This window comes from Lycium ferocissimum, unplaced genomic scaffold (genome assembly GCF_029784015.1).
Source record: "Lycium ferocissimum isolate CSIRO_LF1 unplaced genomic scaffold, AGI_CSIRO_Lferr_CH_V1 ctg10760, whole genome shotgun sequence".
In the NCBI taxonomy this organism is placed as follows: Eukaryota; Viridiplantae; Streptophyta; class Magnoliopsida; order Solanales; family Solanaceae; genus Lycium; species Lycium ferocissimum.
In genome coordinates, this window is record NW_026713478.1 from 6,841 (window position 1) to 27,356 (window position 20,516).

Consider the following 20,516-nt stretch of genomic DNA (forward strand, 5'->3'; position numbering starts at 1 on the left):
AAAAGATCAACTCAAAATGTAAGTCTAAAAATTTAATTTGAATAAAAGCGCCATTTAAGAATCTACCAAAACATAAATGCATTTAAGAACATAAAAATAAAATAAAATAATTTATTCAAATAATATAATTTTAATAGAAAAACTTAAATAACAGAAAATATTTGTTTATGTTGAAACTCCAAAAGAGAAACAAAATAAAAATAGTACAACTGTAGATTATACACTTTACTCTGAGGGTGTTTGGATTGGCTTATATTCTCATTCTTGAATATTCAAAAGATCGGTCAGTGTGTAAAAAATAATCATAATTTCGTTCCCAATTTATTTCCCCTCGGCAAAGTTGACCACCGTCCGATCTCCGGTGAAGTCCACGTGTAAGTATCTCCTCTCTCCCTCTAGATTTATCCATAACAAGTACTCCGTATGTTCCAATTTATGTGATACTTTTCGCTTTTCAAGATTCAAACTGCATTAAATTTTATCAACATTTTAAGATGTCTTTTTTCGCTAAATTGATATGTGAATAGTTGCAACTAATACTCCCTCCGTCCATTTTTACTTGTCCTGTATGCTAAAAAATAAATGTTACTTGTCAAGTTTAAAAAATCAAGACATAATTTACCACTTCATTCCTGTTTTACCCTTATTATTAATTATTGAGTTGAATACTTGAAGGAATTGTTAGTTGTTGCACAACTTTTGAAGTAAGTTTGATCGATTTCAATCATTAGATGACTTAGTAATAATTAGGGGTGATATTGTAAAATTGTCATTCTATTTATGGCTCCTTAAAAGTGGTGTGTCAAGTCAATACACTACAAGTAAAAATGGACGAAGGGAGTAGTACTTTGTATGTAGTTTTCAAATATATAAATTTTAATCTTAAAATAGTGAGGTAATCTAATCTGGTTTAGCTTCATACTTTAGTTAAATGGACTATCGAGAAGCGAAAAATGTCACATAAATTGAGACAGAGTGAGTAACTGTTCTCTTCCAAGGATTTATATTAGTAAAATCTAAGATGCTCGGACTCTTCAAAAATGCCGATGGGTGCGTGTCGGATACTCCAAAACTAGTGTATTTTTGGAGAATCCGACACGGGTGCGGCAACATTTTTGGAGAGTCCGCGCAACATAGAGTAAAATAAGACTTGGAATTTCAATTGGCGATTCCATTAAATCAAGGAAAATATCGAACTACGATTTGTATGCTTTTTACTAGATAGTCTTACTTACTTCCCCTGTGATAGTTTTAGTTTCTATGAAGTTCTGATGAAGTTACATAAGAAATGGAATAGTTGTCATTGTATGCTGATCTATCTGCAATGGGATGAATTCATAAATTTCAAGTTGTTTCGTAGTTCCTCATAATTTCAATGTATAGCCATTGGAAACCTAAAGATTTGATATCAATCATATAAAATACCCCTTAAACTCAAATTCCTTCTATTAGGCCCTTGACATAATTCTAGTAACCTAGAAAACTTGAATATTGATATCTTGGTAGAAATGGAATAGTTGCCATTGTATGCTGATGTATCTGCAATGGTATAAATCATAACTTTCAGGTTGTTTAGTAGATCCTCATAATTTTAATTTATAACTGTTGGAAACCTAAGCATTTGATATCAATCATTTAAGATACCCCTTTAATTCAAATTCCTTCTATTAGACCCTTGACATAATTCTAGTATGCTAGAAGATTGTACATTTCTTTCCCTTAAACTCAATAACTTCTCCAGCTTTGTTTACCAGTTGAATACTTATGTATGCATTTTTTTTTTGCTTTTTATTGGGTTTGGTGGCTTTTATTTTTTATGTGATCCAAATGGATATTGAGAGTTTGACCTTACCTAGTTTGTGATTAGGCATACGTGTTGTAGTTTATCTAGGTTGCTGAAAGATTATAACTTCTTGTTCCATGCGGTCTGTTGTTGTTATTATGGTGATTGATTTCTCGTTAGTACTTTTTTTTCCCTTCCAAGATTATAGACTAGCATCTTTTGATATAATGGATGCAGGGTAAATAGATTTTCTTGGTTATATTATGGGTTTTAGCGTGATCAAGTCTCAAAGAAATGTAAATCCGGTACTTCATCTTAAAGAAATGTAAAACTTCTAATCAGTTGCTTTCCCTTGTTATTTAATTTCACTCTATGAACGAATGACTGGAGCGGTGTCCCATCTCCAAATTACATGGTTTGACAGCAGTATGTGGAGGCAAGCTGTTTTTGATGTAGAAGTGCATATTTTGAACCTTCCGTTTAGAAATTAAAAAAATTGGTATAGCTGAATATGAAAGACAGACATCCATTGTTCAAAACATTCCTTTTGCTGCTATTATTTTTCTAGTTAATACACTGGACATTTCTCATCATACAACAACATACAACAACATACCCAGTTTAATCCCACAAGTGGGGTCTGGGGAGGGTAGGGTGTACACAGACCTTACCTCTACATTTCTCGTCATGCTCAGTCAAAATGACAAGCCTGCCAAGTCCGTACCCCTTCTCCAGGTCAAATTGCCTCTCTCTCTCTCTATATATATATATATATATATGTGTGTGTGTGTGTGTCACAGAAACATAAAATCAATTGCCCGTAGAGTCAAAATAGGGAAATGTTTGATTGTTGCATTAAATCTTCTTTTGTTTATGCATTCAAATGGGAACCAGCAATGTTGAAACTTGAAATTCCCATCAATGCATCAAGATTTAGACCACAAACCTTGTGAATCAGATAGCTCTTCCCATAAAGTAGTTACAGCGTGATCTTTAGGCGTCAGAATGTCATCCTCAAGATTTCTGAATAAACATGAGACAGAATACAGCAGAATCAAATAATCAATAAGATGAACATCTCTACACCTGCTGTGCTACTGAGTTTACTGCAGCTGACTTTGACCTTCAAATAACCCTAGAGTTCTTGAAGATACATTAAGGTATGCATTAGATTCCTAGAGACAATTGCCCAAATAGATTTGACTTTTCTTTTAGTCACCACTTTGACCTCCTCCTTTTATATTGGACTATCGACTCCTCCTAACAGTCTGGGAGATAATCTGAAATTCATAAAATAAGGCTAGAAGAAGGTTGTCTAACAGATGGACTGCATTATAAAACTACAGAGTCAGTCAATCATCTCATGCTCCATCTTGAAGTTCTTCAAGATATTTGGAGTGTGTTAATATCATTGGGTAATAGCACTTAAATGAGTTAACTGCTACCCAGATTGGCACTGGAATCCCAAGGGCACAACAATAGTGGTGGAAGTTGGCATTACATTTTTACGGACGTCTAGAAAGAGAGGAATACAAGATGTTTCAAAGTTGATAAGGCTGTGTGCAGTCTGTGAGTGTTAGATATTTGCTTCTGCTGCAATCATGGTTTAAAGAGGACTGCATAGGAGGAATGTATACTTCATTGCAGTTTATAGCTTCTCTATTATTGGCATAATTTTGTCTTCAGAATGAGTTTCTCGTCTTCTTTTTTCCTCCTTTCTAATCATTTTTAATTCTTTTGCGCTAGTGTGGCTTGTTTGTTATCATTATAATCGAAGATTAGCACTAAAACGTTCTAATAACCACTCTGAATCAGTGATTTCCCGTTAAATTTCTGCCGTTATCCACTGGTATATAGTGTTCTAATTATGAAGTAGTCTTAATATTATGTCATTGCTTCTCTTTGTCATTTCAGCTATCGGAGATGGGTGTATACCTGAGTACTCCGAAAACGGAGAAATTTTCAGAAGATGGTGAGAATGATAGGGTTAGATATGGTTTATCATCAATGCAAGGATGGCGAGCAGCTATGGAAGATGCTGTGAGTAATCGATAATGATCTCATCTACTTTAGCAAATATGTTGTAGCATGTAAGTTTGTCGAATAAAAGAAATGATATTTTTTCATCCAATGGTTCTTTAGGGTATTTATACCATAAGGGAAAAATGATTGTAATACCAGAATAGGAAAACCCACACTCTAATAGTCTATGGCTCTATGCTTTACAAAGCTTTTGATGTAGGAAAAGATTAGCTTGTAGCCTGTGACCCTAAGAATATAGTCCTTTCTGCAATTCGTAAATGAAGTATGAAGGATTCTTTTAGACTCCGTTTGATGCTCATATCTCTATCCATTCTTTTCATAATGAGTTATGTGATTCGACACATCAGTACTAGTTGGTCACTGCCATGTGTGGTGTGAAGTTACAGTCAAACCATGCATTTACCATGGGTTTTCATCTATTACAAACTTGCCTTTTCTTTGCTTACTTGCTCTATGAGAACTAATCAACATATTACAAACTGGAAATTTGTTGTTGTCTTGATACTTTGTTGTGCCCATTAGCTACCCAAATCACTTGTTTAAGACCCTCCTTGAAAGGAGAAAGAGAACCAAATTTGTGAAAGTAAATGGGAATCTCTCTGTAAAAAGGTTAGGTTTTTTAAGACGTCGTTCTATCATGTGATAGTTGAGAAGGGAATCCACACTCCACATCCACTCAAATTGTGATGTTTATTGTGCTTTACATTAGTTTGATACACGGTACATGTTTTATCGTAGCTACTTTGGGAGTGCCTTTCATATGTAATGTATGCTTTTATTTTGCAATACTTGCTTAGCTTCTGTGTTATCATAGTATATAAGCTATGGAAAGTTTCAGCTTGATGCTTGATCTGTGATGTGAACTTTATTTTGATCTGACTTTTGCCCTCATTTATTTAGCATGCAGCAATTACTGACTTGGATGCTTCCACTTCCTTTTTTGGTGTCTATGATGGTCATGGAGGTACATAGTGCTATATATGCATTTGCTGAAATTATGCTCCCCCTACCTATTTTTTTATATGAAGTTTGCCTCTCACCCTACTTTGGCGTAGGCGCTTTGATACTATATCTTGAACAGTTGAGTGATGAAATATTCTTGAGTACGACTTATCAAAATAAAAGAAATTTTCTTGAGTACGAGTGAAGAAAATTGTGGTGGTGATGCATCCTGCATAAGTGGGATGCATTTCCATCTTATGAATGGAACTTTGATGTTTAGTTGTTCATTCAGGTCTATTTTCCTTCACTAGTCTAAGGCCATGGTTAGGACTTTGGACATGGGAGAAATACATTCTAATTTTAGATCACTATCACCATTTGTGGGATTTTTTGTAAAATATCGGATTTGCAGCCTTTAAGTGACTTTTCTAGATCCACACGAATTTTGGTAGCTCTTTTTATAAAGGCATTACTTATTCAACCAAATTTTTGTATGAGTTTTAACAAGCAAATCAAAAGGAGGATTTTCCCATATAATTCCTAAACCAGAAAACTCTCCACTATGATTCTCAGTATGACCGCAATTGGTAATTTGGTATCACATATATGCCATGCTGATCAAAAGACTTCTTGACATTTTTTTCATGATCTTTTTCTTTCACAGTATGGAATTTAGACATTATCAGATGAAGTGGGATGAATGAACTGCAGGATAAGCTTTGTTTCTTCCTCTTTATCACTGTCTTTTTCTCTTAGACCCCTTTCACGAACAACACAAACAGAATGCATAAACAGACCTATTGCGTAGCCAATCCTGAATTCCGAATTAAGCTTTCAGGTTTTCTTCTTAGGGCTATTCCTGCTGTGAACAGTAAAAGTTGTGATCTTTCGTGGAAGTTTGTGGGTTTCAAGTGAGACTTTTAGGGTTATGTAAGTGATTATGAGAATACATGTTAGACAACAATAGTTTGACTTGAGTGTATAATTAATATTTACCTTTTTAAGCTTGTAATACCTTCAAATTGTGTAATCCACTCTGAATGAATGAAACATCATATGACATCTATCCTCTTCACATCTTCAGTAAATCGATGATACCTCTCATTTAAAAGTATATCCTAGCGATATATTTCTTGTGCTAGATTTATCTTTTAATCTTTAAATGAATTATGTTGTCTATGATGTTGAAGATATCCTGCATGTTTGGGGATACCATGACATGAATCTGCTGATGGATGATGTTTCTTGTTGTGATGTATACAGGGTTCAACAGCATGTTTTGTGTATTTCCCATCTAGATTTGCTGTCTTCTGGTCTCTATTTGTTCATCGCTATGGTCTACAAGTTGTTTTGGTTTGTATGTATTGAAGTTTATCTGATTTAGAATACTGGAGGTTAATTTGTTGGCTAGAGTTCAGGGGAGACCCTGGCCTTGAAATTTCCTTTTCAACTATGATTGTTAGGCACTTTAATCCATGTAAATTTTGATGCACTAGAAAAATAAGTGGGCTAGTAAGCATGGTTAAAGATGTCTTGCCTAACCAATTTGCTACCTTTGTGATATGTCAAACAACTGAACCACTGCAGGTAAAGTTGTTGCCAAATTCTGTGCCAAGTATCTACATCAACAAGTCCTCAAGCACGAACCATATCTGCAAGGAGATATTGGAACATCAGTCCAGAAAGCCTTTTTCAGGTGATTTCTTGAAGTTTTGGTTGTATAACTGGCTAATTCATATTCTGCTCTGTCTTATCTTTTAGCATCGATTACTGAGTTTACATATATGTGTTAATTTCTATGTCAACATTATTCCAGACTTTCATTTTGCCTTTTGTCTTTATATTCTGGTGGTTGAAACTGAAAATGATTAAAATGATGTATGCCTACTTGGATAGATGTTGAATTATCTCTCCCTTACTGCTTAAATTAATATCTTGTAGCTGATAGATGTCACCTATTTGACTGCATCTGTGTTTTAGTCCTTAGGTCCTTTTTATTTTATTTTTCGATGACATGGGAACCCACAACCGCTACCCTTTGGGTGCGCACAGGGTAAACCCAGCTCCTATGCAATAGCTCGCAAACCACACAGAAGAGATAACCCGCACTAGGCAAGCCCAGTGCGACGAGCTTGACCCAAAAGGCAAATCCCTGCTGTCGTAGGCAGGGGGTTTCAAACCTAAGACCTCCATTATGAAAGACCCATGCTCGACCAACTGAGCCACCCTTGAATGACCTTATGTCCTTTTTTTATGACTCGTGAGACTTAAATTCTTTTATTGGTTCTCCAAATGTGCTTATCAGCTGTCATATCACATCCTTGACGTTAGGATAGAAAATCCTATGTTGCATTAAGTTTTCATACTTCGATCGAAAGTGAAAAGGAACAAAAATTAAAGCTGAAAAGTAATAAGCTGGCTTCGGTAAAAGCACAATGCATGATGTGTGGGCTAGGCGCATGTCACGTGTTCAAAGCCTGCTGCAGACAAAAACCCGGTATTTAAGTGGAGAAGGGTAGAGGCCCATTATCCACCGAGTTTCGAATTTCGTGCCACTGGCCCTCGAATTTCTCAGTTATAAAAAACGAGAAGAAGTATTAAGTTGTAATCTAAGGTGTAGACGTGGGTTTATTCACCTCCTCACTTAAATTCATGGATCTTATCACCTGTTCAAAAAAAAAAAAAAAAAAAAAAAAAAAAACCCTTCATCATGTAGTTACCAGTTTTTTTCTAAAAAAAACCTTCATCATATAATATCCACAGCATGACTACCCCAATCTCCTTCACCCCTGTATTCTGCACGACAATAAGTTTTGAGCATGAATATCTTTAGTATATTTAGAGTAATCAGGTTATTGAGATTAACACTATTTGACTAGATAGGCGGAACAACAATCTCTAACTAGTTTATCTCTACCCTCCTTTCTTTTTGTTTCTACTTTTTCCCGTCTCTCCTCATTGATGTTTGATCTAATTTACCTGTTCTAGATAGAGGAAGAACTCTCCCTTCTCTATATAATATGGAAAAGTGAATTGTAAATACCAGACGAGATAGCACTGACGAACTGACAAAGCAGCGAAGATTTAACCTACTAAGCTAAAACCCAATATAAGGCTAAATAGAAAGTAGATTGAAATGACCTTTTCTCCAATGATGGATCCAAACTTGTTCTCCTGTAAAGATTTAGTTGTTTGGCTGGCTAGGGTGGGTGCCATCAGAAACTGGAGGGTTTTGAAAATTTCTATTGCAGTATCTGGAGAAACAAGAGAAAATTGGGTTTCTTAGGTACATGTTAGGTTGGTCGATTCGATCTTCGGACGGGTGAGATTAGTGCAATTGTGGAATGCACAATAAGGGCATGGTGACCGCCGATCAAACTCAAACTCTGCGTTACATTTTGGGTTTTTAGGAAGAATTGTGATCCATAGGTTCTTGTTGGTTCTGATGATTAAGTTGGCTCCTGTAATTAGCACTGACCAATTTTTGGATTTTGTTACTTCCCTTGTCTTAGATTGACACACTGTAAAGGGAGCTAACAATTCTTTTGTTTCTGCATTTCATATTCTTGTACTTATGCAGATACTTGATGCTCTTTTGTTAATGAAACTTCTTACTTCACAGAGAAAAGGTTGGCGGTCTCTGTGGTGGTTGGAATTGGAGCTTGAAAGATGGAATGTTTGGTGGCTATAGGATAGAGTTTAGTGGAATAGGAGGAGGGTAGGGTTGTCTGGTGGGAAAAGATCTAGATGAAGAGGCCAAAAAAAGGAATTCAGAAGAGATGAGGAAAATATTTTCTAAAACCTTCACTTCTCTGCAGTGAGCGTCTTATTTCTTGTTTGTTTATCATATTAGTCTATCCAAGATAGAAAAATAAGAGGATAATGATTATAAAGTGTGTAAATCCAGTGTCAGAACACAAAGTTTTAAGGAAAGACTCCACATGCTGTAAAAATACAGGTTCTGACACAAAATTAAAGAAAATCTATTTTGCATGATATAGAAACATTTTTAGAGAGAAAGTGCAAGATAAAGTATAAGGCTGATCAGCAAACGGAGCAATGAGTAAGGCAGAATGAAAAAGATTATTCATGTCCCATATCGATTAGGAAGTCAATAACTTTGTATCCTCTGTCCCCCTGCCTCGTAACCATGAAAAAGAGAAATAAAGAAATAAATTCTATTTTGTTATATGCTAATATTGTAAAAGTTCAATTCTTGTTTGTGTGCATGTTTGACGCAGACAATAGAGGGGGTTTCTTGAAATTTTTCATCTCGAATTGTATTCTAACTTACAAGAAAAGAGAATTGAGAAGAAGTGCCAAGAAACTGAGGAGCCGTTAGGAAGGAAATGGTGTTTATTAGGATGGTATCAACTTCCCAGGCTATTGTCAACCGTTTTTATATCTAATACCCCTATGAATTCACCTCGACTAACCTTCCAACAAGGCTCTTTTGGTATGAGAAGCTCTAAAATTGTAACTGAATGAAGATCTAAGTCATGCTTACATTTTCTTGCATTGTGAGATCACTAATTGCTTTTATGCTGCTAAGCTGTGTGTTGAAAGATTTTGTTTTGTTGGTGGTGCAGAATGGACGAGATGATGCGTGGTCAGAGAGGATGGAGGGAGCTGGCTGCGCTAGGGGATAGATTAAACAAGTTTTCGGGTATGATAGAGGGTCTTATATGGTCTCCAAGAAATGGTGATGGAAACGGAAATACTGATGACTGGGCGTTTGAGGAGGTATATGCTGTGCAGATAATATTGGGTTAAGAAGAAATTGGGATAGAATGTGATTCATTGCTGTCGTTTTGTTTTATAGTTGACATTGTCAATTCTTGAAATTGATGCTAGGGAATTTAACTAAGGACACGTAATTTTCAATTCCTTGTCGTTGGTCGTGGGACATTGGGAGCTACCTGCATGTTGCCATTGTCGTGCTCATTGTTTGATTGGTTTATGGCTGTGTGTTTTCTGTTATCAGGGTCCTCACTCTGATTTTTCTGGACCAACTTCTGGATGTACGGCTAATGTTGCAATCATTAGAGAGAACCAACTTATTGTTGCGAATGCTGGTGATTCTCGATGTGTGATTTCACGGAAGGGCCAGGTGGGATGCTATGTTCGAGTTAATTACTGTCTTTGCTGCACTCTTATACTTTTCTCCTTGGTAGGTCTTTTATAGCTGAAGTCGTCTTCCAACATGGCAACTGAGCATGCCATGGGACTGAACTTGCTAGGGCTGGGTCATAGTGTTAAATGCACTGTCATGGACTTTTGTTGTCACAGTAATTTTATTTGTTAAACTTTTATGGTTTAATATGAGGCATTAAAATGAATATTCACGTGTCTTTTGTGCAGGCATATAATCTGTCGAGGGATCACAAGCCTGATCTTGAGGTTGAGAGAGAGAGAATCTTGAAAGCAGGTGGTTTCATCCATGCAGGGCGTGTTAATGGCAGCTTAAATCTTGCAAGAGCTATAGGTATTATGTCATTTTATTCGCGAACCTGTATTAATCTGCTTAAATGCTAGCCAATGGAAATAAGTTTGCAACGTCTGTAATGCAGCAAGATAGAAGATGTAATTAGGATCCCTTTTCTAAGTGGTAAATTCAGAATTTAAACTTTTGACTACTTAAATAAAGTATCTATTGGGTGAGGTAGTGAGCATATCTTAACTTCGTTGCAGGTGACATGGAATTCAAGCAGAATAAGTTTTTGCCAGCTGAGAAGCAAATTGTTACAGCCGATCCAGATATAAATATTGTATGTTCCTTAAGGCTCTTCATAAATCGTGCAATGTCTTCTATCATATTGTTAAGACATCTATTCTCGGAGAAGTATTAATGCTATTAGATGTTGCATAATATTCTTTGTTCCATGTGTAAAACTTTGTCTATTTCTTTAAAAATCACTTTTAGTTTTAAAAAAAAAACTGTCTATTTCAGTGTGTTGGTCATTTAGAGACAGTTTCTTTCTTAAAAATAAAAACTGTATCTGTATGACCAAGCACTTTGAAAGCAATCAGTGGTAAATCATGCTCAAATTTTGGAAGTTTAAAATGGCCAAGTGTCAATCCTACAATCCCTGGTTGTTCGAACTTATTATAAACTTTTCCTATGATACTCTTAACTGTTGATCAAATTTCATCATCCTGCTGTTACAGTAATTATATTCAAATCAGTTGTTAATATCCATGTGATTAGAATAGACGGAATAGTTCATAAGGTTCAAAAGAGGAATCGAATGCAATGGATATCCAGGAAGATTGTTTTATCTGATGTAGGGGTGTCAAATGGGCGGGTTGGGTTGACTTTGGGCAGGTCAAAATAGGTTGAGTTAATAAATGGGCGGGTCAATGACTTGTCCAAAGGTTCCTTGGGCTGGAATGGGCTGGGTCAAGATGGGTTGTAAACAATGGCTTATTGTCCCACGTGTCCAACCTTTACTAGGTTTTAATTTTCTTATAATTTGTTTAATTACCAAACAATAGTAAATAAAACTCTCATGAGCATTAGCAGTGTTATGGAAAAATCTTGTGTTGTCGCCTTCTTTCAACCATAAAGCCCTGGATCTGTCTCCATACAGTCTCTTCATTTTTTAGTAGCTCTTCATACTCCATAACTGTAGAGGCCCTCTTGATTGCCTCCTTCTCTGTCAGAGCTCTTCTATCAAGCACAGAGTCCAAATTTGCCATTTGATTAAGCAAGTTGACCCTTTTGATCTTCAAATTCCCCTGTTCATTCCTGCTCCATTCCTTAAGTTCCCTGTTCATTCCTGCTCCATTCCTTAAGTTTACATTTTAAAGCTATAAGTTTGCAAGCTAAAATGTAATCAGGTCTCCCAAAGAAAACAAAGGAATTCCACCAAGAGCTGATTCTGTCCACAAAACCTTCAGTGTTCAGCCACCAATTCTCAAATTTGAAATATGATTTACTATGTTCCCAAGAGCCACACAATAGGGCAGTTGGGTACATGATCAGAGGTCAGTCTTTGGAGTGTGGTTTGCTTCATGTTACTGAATTGATTATTCCATTCAGCCGAGCACAAAACCTGTCTATTCTGGATGCTGTATTGTGAGCATCTCCACTGAACCAAGTGAAAGTTCCTCCTTCTAAGTTCAAATCTAGAAGTTCCATGTTATCAATAAAATCTGAGAATTCTACCATAGCTGAGGATCTCCTCAGACAGTTCCTCTTCTCAGAGGCAAACCTGCAAACATTAAAATCACCACACAGCCCATGGACCAGAAAGAGTCAAGGAGGAAATCATTCCTTTTTATAAAAAACTCTACACAGAGACAGAGATCTGGAGGCCTATGGAGACTTGATTAATTACCCCTCAATCACAGAAGGAGAGAGGGATTCCCTTCAAAACAGATTTGAGGAGCAGGAAGTATATAGTTTCCTGAAGCAGTGTGCTATAGATAAAGCACCTGGTCCTGATGGGATACCATGGGGTTTTATATCAAGTGTTGGGATGTTTTAAAGCAAGATATAATGGAGGCTTTTCACAATTTCCATGATCAGGAAATGTTTGAGAAAAGCTTCAATGCTACTTATATTGCCTTGATTCCCAAGAAAGCAGGGGCAGAGGAGCTGAAAGATTTCAGACCCATAAGTCTGATAGGAAGTTTCTACAAGCTTTTATCAAAGGTTTTGACTGAAAGGTTAAAAAAAGGTCATGGATAAACTAGTGGACTCTCAACAGATGGCCTTCATTAGAGGGAGACAGATAATGGATGTTGAGTTAATTGCTAATGAAGCAGTGGATTCAAGAATTTCACAAAACAAGCCTGGCATTTTGTGCAAACTGGACATTGAGAAAGCATATGATCATGTGAATTGCGAGTTTCTTCTTAGAATTCTAAAGCAAATGGGTTTTGGGGAGAAATGGGTCAGGTGGATCAGGTTCTGTTTGTCCACTGTCAAGTTTTCCATTCTTATCAATGGTGGTGCTGAAGGTTTTTTTGATGCTCATAGAGGGATTAGACAAGGAGATCCGTTGTCTCCTTTTCTATTCATTCTTGCCATGAAGGGTCTAAACAACATGATAAAAATAGCCAAATCAAATGGGTGGATCTCAGGTTTTGAGGTAGCCGGAGGAGGCGAAAGGAGTTTGGAGGTGTCTCACCTTCAATATGTAGATGACACTTTAATTTTTTGTGATGCAGAGGAGGAGCAGGTTAAGTGTCTGAGACTCATTTTGGTTTACTTTGAGGGAATCTCAGGACTTCACTGGAGGAAAAGCCATATTTATCCCATTAACTCTGTCCCTAATTTGGAGCTGTTGGTTTCAATTTTGGGAGGTGAAGTGGGTCAGTTACCTACTGTCTATCTTGGGATGCCACTGGGTGCAAAGTCAAAATCCAAAGAGATATGGGATGCAGTTTTGGAGAAATGTGAAAAGAAGTTATCCAGATGGAAATCTCAGTATTTGTATCTGGGAGGCAGGCTTACTTTGATTAATGCAGTGCTTGATGCTCCACCAACTTACATGTTATCTCTATTTCCTATCCCTTCTGGAGTGGTTCAATGACTGGATAAGATTAGAAGATCTTTTTTCTGGCAAGGGAACAGTGACAAAAGAAATTTCCACTTAGTAAAGTGGAAAGAACTGATTACTAGCAAAAAACAGGGTGGTCTTGGTATTAAAAATCTGAAGAATCATAGTAAGGCATTAAAGTTGAAGTGGCTATGGAGGTATTCTAAGGAGCCTCAATCTCTTTGGGTAAATGTTATCAAGATAAAGTATGGGGAACTGGATTGCTGGGTCACCAAGGAGGCAAATAATCCATATGGTGTGACCTTATGGAGGTCCATCAGAGCCTGGTGGCCTTTCTTAAAGAGACACTCTGTCATTAAAGTTCAGAATGGTAACAAAACACTCTTTCGGAAAGACAAGTGGTTGGGCAGTAGGAGCTTGCAGGACTCCTTTCCGGATCTGTTTATTCTGGCTCAACATCAGAATAAGACAGTGGCTGAGATGTGGTCACCTCAAGGCTGGGAGCTGATTTTCAGGAGAATGATGAACGACTGGGAAATTCCCAGGTTAACTGTACTTTTTAGCCTTCTGGAAACTTTTCAAGGGGTGCAAGATGGAGAGGACTGTTTGTGGTGGACTGGACATACCAAAGGACAGTATATGGTGAAATCTGGTTACAAGATTATGAACACAATAGCGCCACAGACCTTTATTTGGCCTTGGAAACACATCTGGAAAGTAAAGATACTACACAAGGTTGCTTGCTTTACTTGGTTGCTAGCTAAGGAGGCTATGCTGACACATGAGAACCTGATGAAGAGAGGCATCACCGTAGACTCAAACTGCTGCTTATGTGGGACTGAAGCTGAAACTGTAGGACACTTATTTCTACATTGCAAGGTCACAAGCCAGTTATGGAAGATTTTTCTCAATCTCAGGGGCATCTCTTGGACAATGCCTAGCAAGATTGTTGAGACTCTTTTTAGCTGGGAGGAGGCTGGGATTGGGGCAAGAGTAGAAGAAATTGGAGGATCATCCCAGCATGTATATGGTGGACAATCTGGAAAGAAAGGAATGCCAGATGTTTTGAGAATAGAAGTAGTACAATTCAAATGATCAAGCGCGCTCACCTGTGTTAGGCTACTTTGTTTTTGGTGTACAAATGCATACCCTGAAGATACAGAGACTATCCTAGATGTTCTTGATTCATTTTAGGATTGCAGCTATGCTTCAGTGACTCTTGTTTAATTTTTTTCTTTTCTCCTTTTTCTCTTGTAAAGGGGTTTTCAGTACTTCCCCAGTACTGGTCTATAATACAAAATGTTACCTGTTTCAAAAAAAAAAAAAAAAAACTCTCTTTCTCTCTATTATACATATATATAACAGATTAAACAAAGCAAAAATCTTTAAATACTTTGACAAGGTTCATCAAGGGTCAATTTGAGTTGTATACTTAGCCCAAATTAGCCTATGGACCGATTTGGGCAGGTCAATATGACCTGGATTAATAAATAGATGGGTCATTAACCCGACCAAATTTGGGTGGGTTAGGCAGGTCATATTTTCATGCACTAATTTTGTCACCCCTAATATTCTGCAGCCTTCCATGATCCTTCTCCAGAACTGAGTTCATTTAACTTTTGAAAGTTCTTTCTATTTCAGTTTGTTTGTGAAAGGGTTAGTCTAGTAGTATAGAGGTTTCAAAATACTGGTATACGTCAGGTGTATATGTAATTCTTGTGATATCTGTGAGTCTCCAGAGATATATATTGGGGCCTTATTCTATTGGTGTTGTTTGTTTCTAGTAAAGAATTTCTATGGAATGGAAGCCTAGGATGTATTGTTAAGAGTTAGATTCTTTTGTTCTCAACACCATTGTTATTCTTACATCTAATCAATAGACCTTGAAGGCTCAACTATTCTGCAACTCTTTTGGACAAAAAAGCTCCAGAAGAACAATCCTATAACTGTTTCGTATAATTCATGGAAATGGGAAATGTTAGATTTTGTCTAATTTAAGACGAGGGGAACCCCACACTTGTCCATTGTCAATAAATGGGGACAAGTACCTAAGTAGAGGCAGCACTAGTAAGGTTCCTGCTTATGCCTCCATGAGTATCAAGCTAATCTCTGATTTGGAATGTGCTTGTGAAAACTGAAGTCCGAGCAACAGCTCATAGCTAAGGTTTATCAGATGATTGATATTGCTTCTTCTCAAAATAATCTTCTCATAGATATTATGCTGTTGGACAACTTTTTATCAATATCACACTCTATAGTGCGATGCACATTATTATGGGTGCTCTGTTCAAGGTTAACAAAGCATATCCATTTTGTCAATCAAAGATAAAAATTCACCATGTAAATATTTTGCATTAGATACTCCAATGGAAGAAAGGCTTTGTTTGGTATCTTGTTTATTGGTGTTACATTTAACTTTATGATTTGGATGGAAGGGAAAATATTGGTATTAACTGCTGAAAAATCAAAAGTTCTTTTCTCATTAACTCCTTAATTGTGATATAGTATTAATGCTGCATTGCTTTTTCCCCATTCCATATATTTCTACACAACATATTCTAACATTTTTTTTTGGTTTTCTAATTAGGTCGATTTGTGCGATGATGATGATGATTTTATTGTCCTAGCCTGTGATGGTGTATGGTATGCTTTCTAGACTCTCCGTTTCAATTTGAAAATTCTGCTAGGCAATAAGACTACAACAATGAAGATTATAGATAGGCAGGAAATTTAAGGTCATTTCAAATTGAAAGAAAATAAAGTCTATCTTGAAGTGGGAGAGAATTAGTAGTCAATGAAGTGGGACGAGAATCATGAGGTCTCAGATTCAAATGCCAGAGAAGGCAAAAATCACTAGGTGATTTCTTCCGATCTACTTAAGCCTTGGAGGGCAGAATTATCCGTACCTGTGCTGGTAGAAGGTAGGAGAACCCGGTGGAAAAGTCAAGGTGTGCGCAAGCTGATTCCGACACTAGATCATAAAAAAGTTTAACTTACATAAAATACTTTAAAATAATCTTAGTATCAATTTTGTTCTTAAAGAAAAAAAGTAAAGTATCAATAAGACAACAATCAATTTTTCATGAGTAGGATGACTGACTTGTTACTTCTTTTTTTGCTGTGCGGCGTCTTGTTCTCCGTACTTCTCTTCTTAATAGAAAGTGACAATGCGTATTCTTTTCTGAGAAAAAGAGTACCATTCTTAGAACATGTTGATGGGTTAATAAAGTTCTTAGATATGGAAAAATACCATTCTTTCTGGCAAGTGAAAAAAGGAAAGAGTCTCATACAAATTGTAACAGAGTAGTAAGTATTTTGCTTGCTAATTTCATGTTTTTCAATTTTGAAATTTTGGCTGCACGTCTTATTATTTTTTTTTCTACTTTTTCCATGTTTTCAATCCTTTCTTGTTCTTATGGGTTTTCTAAGAACTATGAGCTCTGTCAAGGATAGTCAATTCCAATGCTTGACAAAGTAGGAGGAGGGTTGTCGTAGATTGATGACCGATTGGTGGGGGAAATAGTTTTTAACATGACGTATCCTCCAAATACCAAATTCCCTGGGATGTAACCTAGTTATGTGCTCGTTGCTTGGGTATGAGGCCTAAATAGAGCGAAATGGATAAAGAGGATTCATATAGCCAATCCCAGACTAATTTGGATTGAGATATAGTAAATTGATTGATCTCAGTGCTTGCACATGTTTTCTTTGCTCGGATGAGGATCTTCATGTAAAGAATATAGAGCGGCGGCTAGTGATCTTTCACCTTTTCCGTTGATTAGATTTCCTCTCAATAAGTGTATTTAAGATTTTAACAATACTCTATCTTGGTTCTCATTTTTCAATTGTTCCTGTGGTTTTTCATCTCATCTACCACTTTTACATTACTTCAAAGTTCTCCGTTCTATTGTCAGAAATGAGTTAAAAAAAATTGGGTTGATAAACTATTTTCTCATTATCACGTGGCCTTTTCTTGGTTTTCAGGGACTGCATGTCGAGCCAGCAGTTAGTGGACTTTATACATGAGCAGCTCAAATCGGTTAGTCTGATAGATGATGCTTCTATATCGTTAAGATTAATTATTGCTCAAGTACAAAATTCAAATATGTGTTTAGCTATAGCATTGAGTTCTTTGAGTTACGTGATATTCATCCTATTCACCAAATGCAAGGCCAAAGATTATATAAAGCCACTAAAAGTGAAACCTGCAGGAAACTTTGCATTTTCCATGGAAAAGATTTCGCTTTTCTTCCAAAACGGATACTTCTTTTGGCCATGCTTGCTATATTTTGGGTCGTACCTATTTGCCATAAATGAAATTTCTTTGCTATAGGAGGAGGTATAAGGCTAAAGCTGTACCATGTATATAAAAAGGCACATCCAATAATTTGCACCTCCCGTGATGTGAGAATTTATTTAGGAAACTATTAAAAATGAAAAGACTTGTTGTGCCTAAGTATTTGTTTGCAAAAAGATTATAGCACCAAAAAAGGCCTTTTTTGTTAAGAGAACTAAAAATCTTGTTTTAGCGCTTGAGTGATATGTGCTTACATACTCTAACCGCTCGTATCTTTTTATGTAAGCAATCAAACTTTTGTTTGCTATTTTTCTCCAACAAAAGTGATTTTTAGGGTGGAGAAGGATAGTGGGTGGCCCATTATCCCCGAGCTTCGTAAGCTGCGGTTGGTCCTAATGGTTGGCCCCAGACAGTTACCACGGTCGTAAAAACTAAAAAGCAGTGATTATTTGTTTAGAGCACTGCATTTTCTCAAGAAAAAAAAAAACCCTCTTTCCTATGGCATTTTCTGCTGGAAAAGATTGAGTTACTTGCTGTATTGATGATACAAATGTAGGACATGCTATCAATGCCCCGTAATATGATGGAGCTTAGGAATTCGAAATGCTTTGAAGTAGTTACATGGGAATTCACAAACCAATTATTTTTCTTGGAAGTAACGAGGCTCGTCATTTTTTCCTTGAGTTCCTGTGCGCACGTAGACTAATTCCACAAAATACCTGCTACATCCCACCAACAACGGTACCAGGTAACTCTGTCCACCAAGGCTAGGACAAATGAGAAGAAATCACCTAATGATTTTGTTCTCGCTGGGATTTGAACCTGAAACCTCATGGTTTTCCTCCCACTTCATTGGCTGCTAGGCCACATCCTTAGGTGCCAAAATTTAGATATCTTTATTTGTTCTTATTTTTTGCTTAAGTTTGATTCTTTGATCTGGGCATCTCATCTTTGATCAGGGGTTGGATAGATGTCATGCAACAATAAAATGTGTTATATGTCACTAAAGATATGCTGATTGACCTAGAGGTTTGGCTTGTAGGAATCCAAGCTTTCTGCGGTATGTGAAAAGGTTCTTGATAGGTGTTTGGCACCTACTGCTGGAGGTGAAGGATGCGACAACATGACCATGATTTTAGTACAATTCAAAAAACCTATTCCCTCCGGGCCTTCTCCTGGCAATGAACCATCAGCTTCTCCAGGTGATGAATCTTCGGCTTCTCCTGGTGATGAGCCGTCAGCTTCGAGTGAGAAACTCCCTGCTTCAGATGATGTAAATGCTGAAACAAAACCAGCAGAGTCTGGATCAAGTTCATAGTCACAGATACCCTTGTTAAGTCTGAAACTTCTGAAAGCCTAATCTGCAGTTGTAAATGATTGTTTTCGAGCAACGAGGATCGTATTAATAATATTACTTAGCTTTTACTGCTGCTGGTTGTATATGTTTTTTGTATTGTACTATAACTTTTTGGATGACATGTATAGATGACTTGACTAGATGTCCAGATGTTCTTGACATGAAATGTGAAAACCAAAAGATTTGTTATCCAAATTTATGACATCCTTTTTCTTTTCTTTTCATAAGCTACATACGCCCCTTGTTTTTTTTGGAAGTTGTTGACTTGTTCGATTGATATGATAATCCCTTCTATATGTAATTTTGCTACTTCATATGGGTTGTTACAGATATTCTCATCCTATTGTTTTGAATAATGTTCAGAAAGTTGATAAAAAGAATTTTAAAAAATTATGATAGTTTAATTAACGACTTACTTTTTAAAATTCTACTACAATCAAATTAGGTTGCATCACACTTAAAGTTGGTTTAACAAAAAAACTATGCCAGTTAAGACCACATACAATTTTTTTTTTTTTAATTTTTATGAATACAAAATAAAAATAAAAAAGATATATGACGGCAAAGTAAATTCTATGTATACTTAATCAGTTATAGATCTGGATGTAAGATCATAATTAGCAAACCCCTAATATTTCTGTACACAAGTATATTGACTTAAAAATAAAAGTGCCTCCAATGTTTATGTTAAATTTGCAGTCAGTTCCCGTACCAACTTCCCAGTTTACATAATGAGTTGGTGATTGTTGAGTTTCATGTGATGTTGAATTCCACTATTTGTTTACAGTAACGTAGTCTCATATTCACTTGTGCTTACTGAAATTATTTCATCAGATATTTACTATCTTCCCTTGCACATGCACCAAATAATTCTTCAACTTTTTGCGCAGATTGCCCTTCTTTTGGGGTGGTCTTTAAATTTTTTTCATATTGTGGTCTTTAAATTATACTTATCATATTACGGTCTTTAATTTTCCGCTTCAGCATTCAACTTTGAACTTTCGCGCCGAAATCGTAATAGTTCGGGAGTTCGAAACCCATTCAGCATAAATTAAAAAAATTGCAAGCGAGGTTTGGGTCGCGTGTATGCCGGACCGACATACTCTTGTTGAATTACAAAATTTATCTTGGACGCAGCGTCTCATATATAAAGGCGGACTCCCGCGCATAATCATGCCGGGTCCGGCATAATTTTGGTTCCTTCTTCACAAGTTTATGCCGGTGGGGGCATACTTTTAATGGGCAAACTTTTATGCAGACCGCATAAACTTGTGAAGGAATTATCAAAGTTACGGCGGACAAGATCGAGTCGTTCCTTAAGAAGTATGCTGGTCGCCTTTATTAATTCCTTTCCCAGTTTAGCGTGGGCTACTTTTAATGGGCAAACTTTTATCGGACCAGAAAAACTTGAAGGAATTATCAAAGTTATCGGTCGAATACTTATCAGAAACCCTAAGGCATAAGTATGCGGCCCAAACTTTGGTATTCCTTCGCAGTGTATGCGATGAAGGCATGTTAAATTTAAATACTGCGCCTTAATTTTTTTAAAATTTTAATGTGTGCGGTTCAACCTGGAACCCATGGGTT

The 20,516-nt window shown here is 36.6% G+C and overlaps 1 protein-coding gene across 3 annotated transcripts; it reads left to right on the forward strand.

The window, feature by feature from the left end:
* The first annotated feature begins 192 nt into the window (after positions 1 to 192).
* Positions 193 to 19,156, forward strand: LOC132041583 (probable protein phosphatase 2C 60). Of its 3 annotated transcripts, none has more exons than XM_059432286.1 (11): positions 193 to 374; positions 3,698 to 3,823; positions 4,727 to 4,790; positions 6,356 to 6,464; positions 9,358 to 9,511; positions 9,753 to 9,878; positions 10,130 to 10,253; positions 10,460 to 10,536; positions 15,863 to 15,918; positions 17,260 to 17,314; positions 18,129 to 18,549. In XM_059432286.1, the coding sequence occupies exons 2-11, from the start codon at positions 3,707 to 3,709 to the stop codon at positions 18,276 to 18,278; spliced, it is 1,032 nt and encodes a 343-aa protein (XP_059288269.1). In that variant the 5' UTR covers positions 193 to 374; positions 3,698 to 3,706; the 3' UTR covers positions 18,279 to 18,549. The 3 variants fall into 3 exon arrangements, with proteins under 3 accessions (XP_059288269.1, XP_059288270.1, XP_059288268.1); XM_059432285.1 differs by lacking the exon at positions 18,129 to 18,549 and adding an exon at positions 18,615 to 19,156 and having other exon boundaries at positions 203 to 374; XM_059432287.1 differs by lacking the exons at positions 4,727 to 4,790; positions 18,129 to 18,549 and adding an exon at positions 18,615 to 19,156 and having other exon boundaries at positions 202 to 374.
* The last annotated feature ends 1,360 nt before the right edge of the window (positions 19,157 to 20,516 follow it).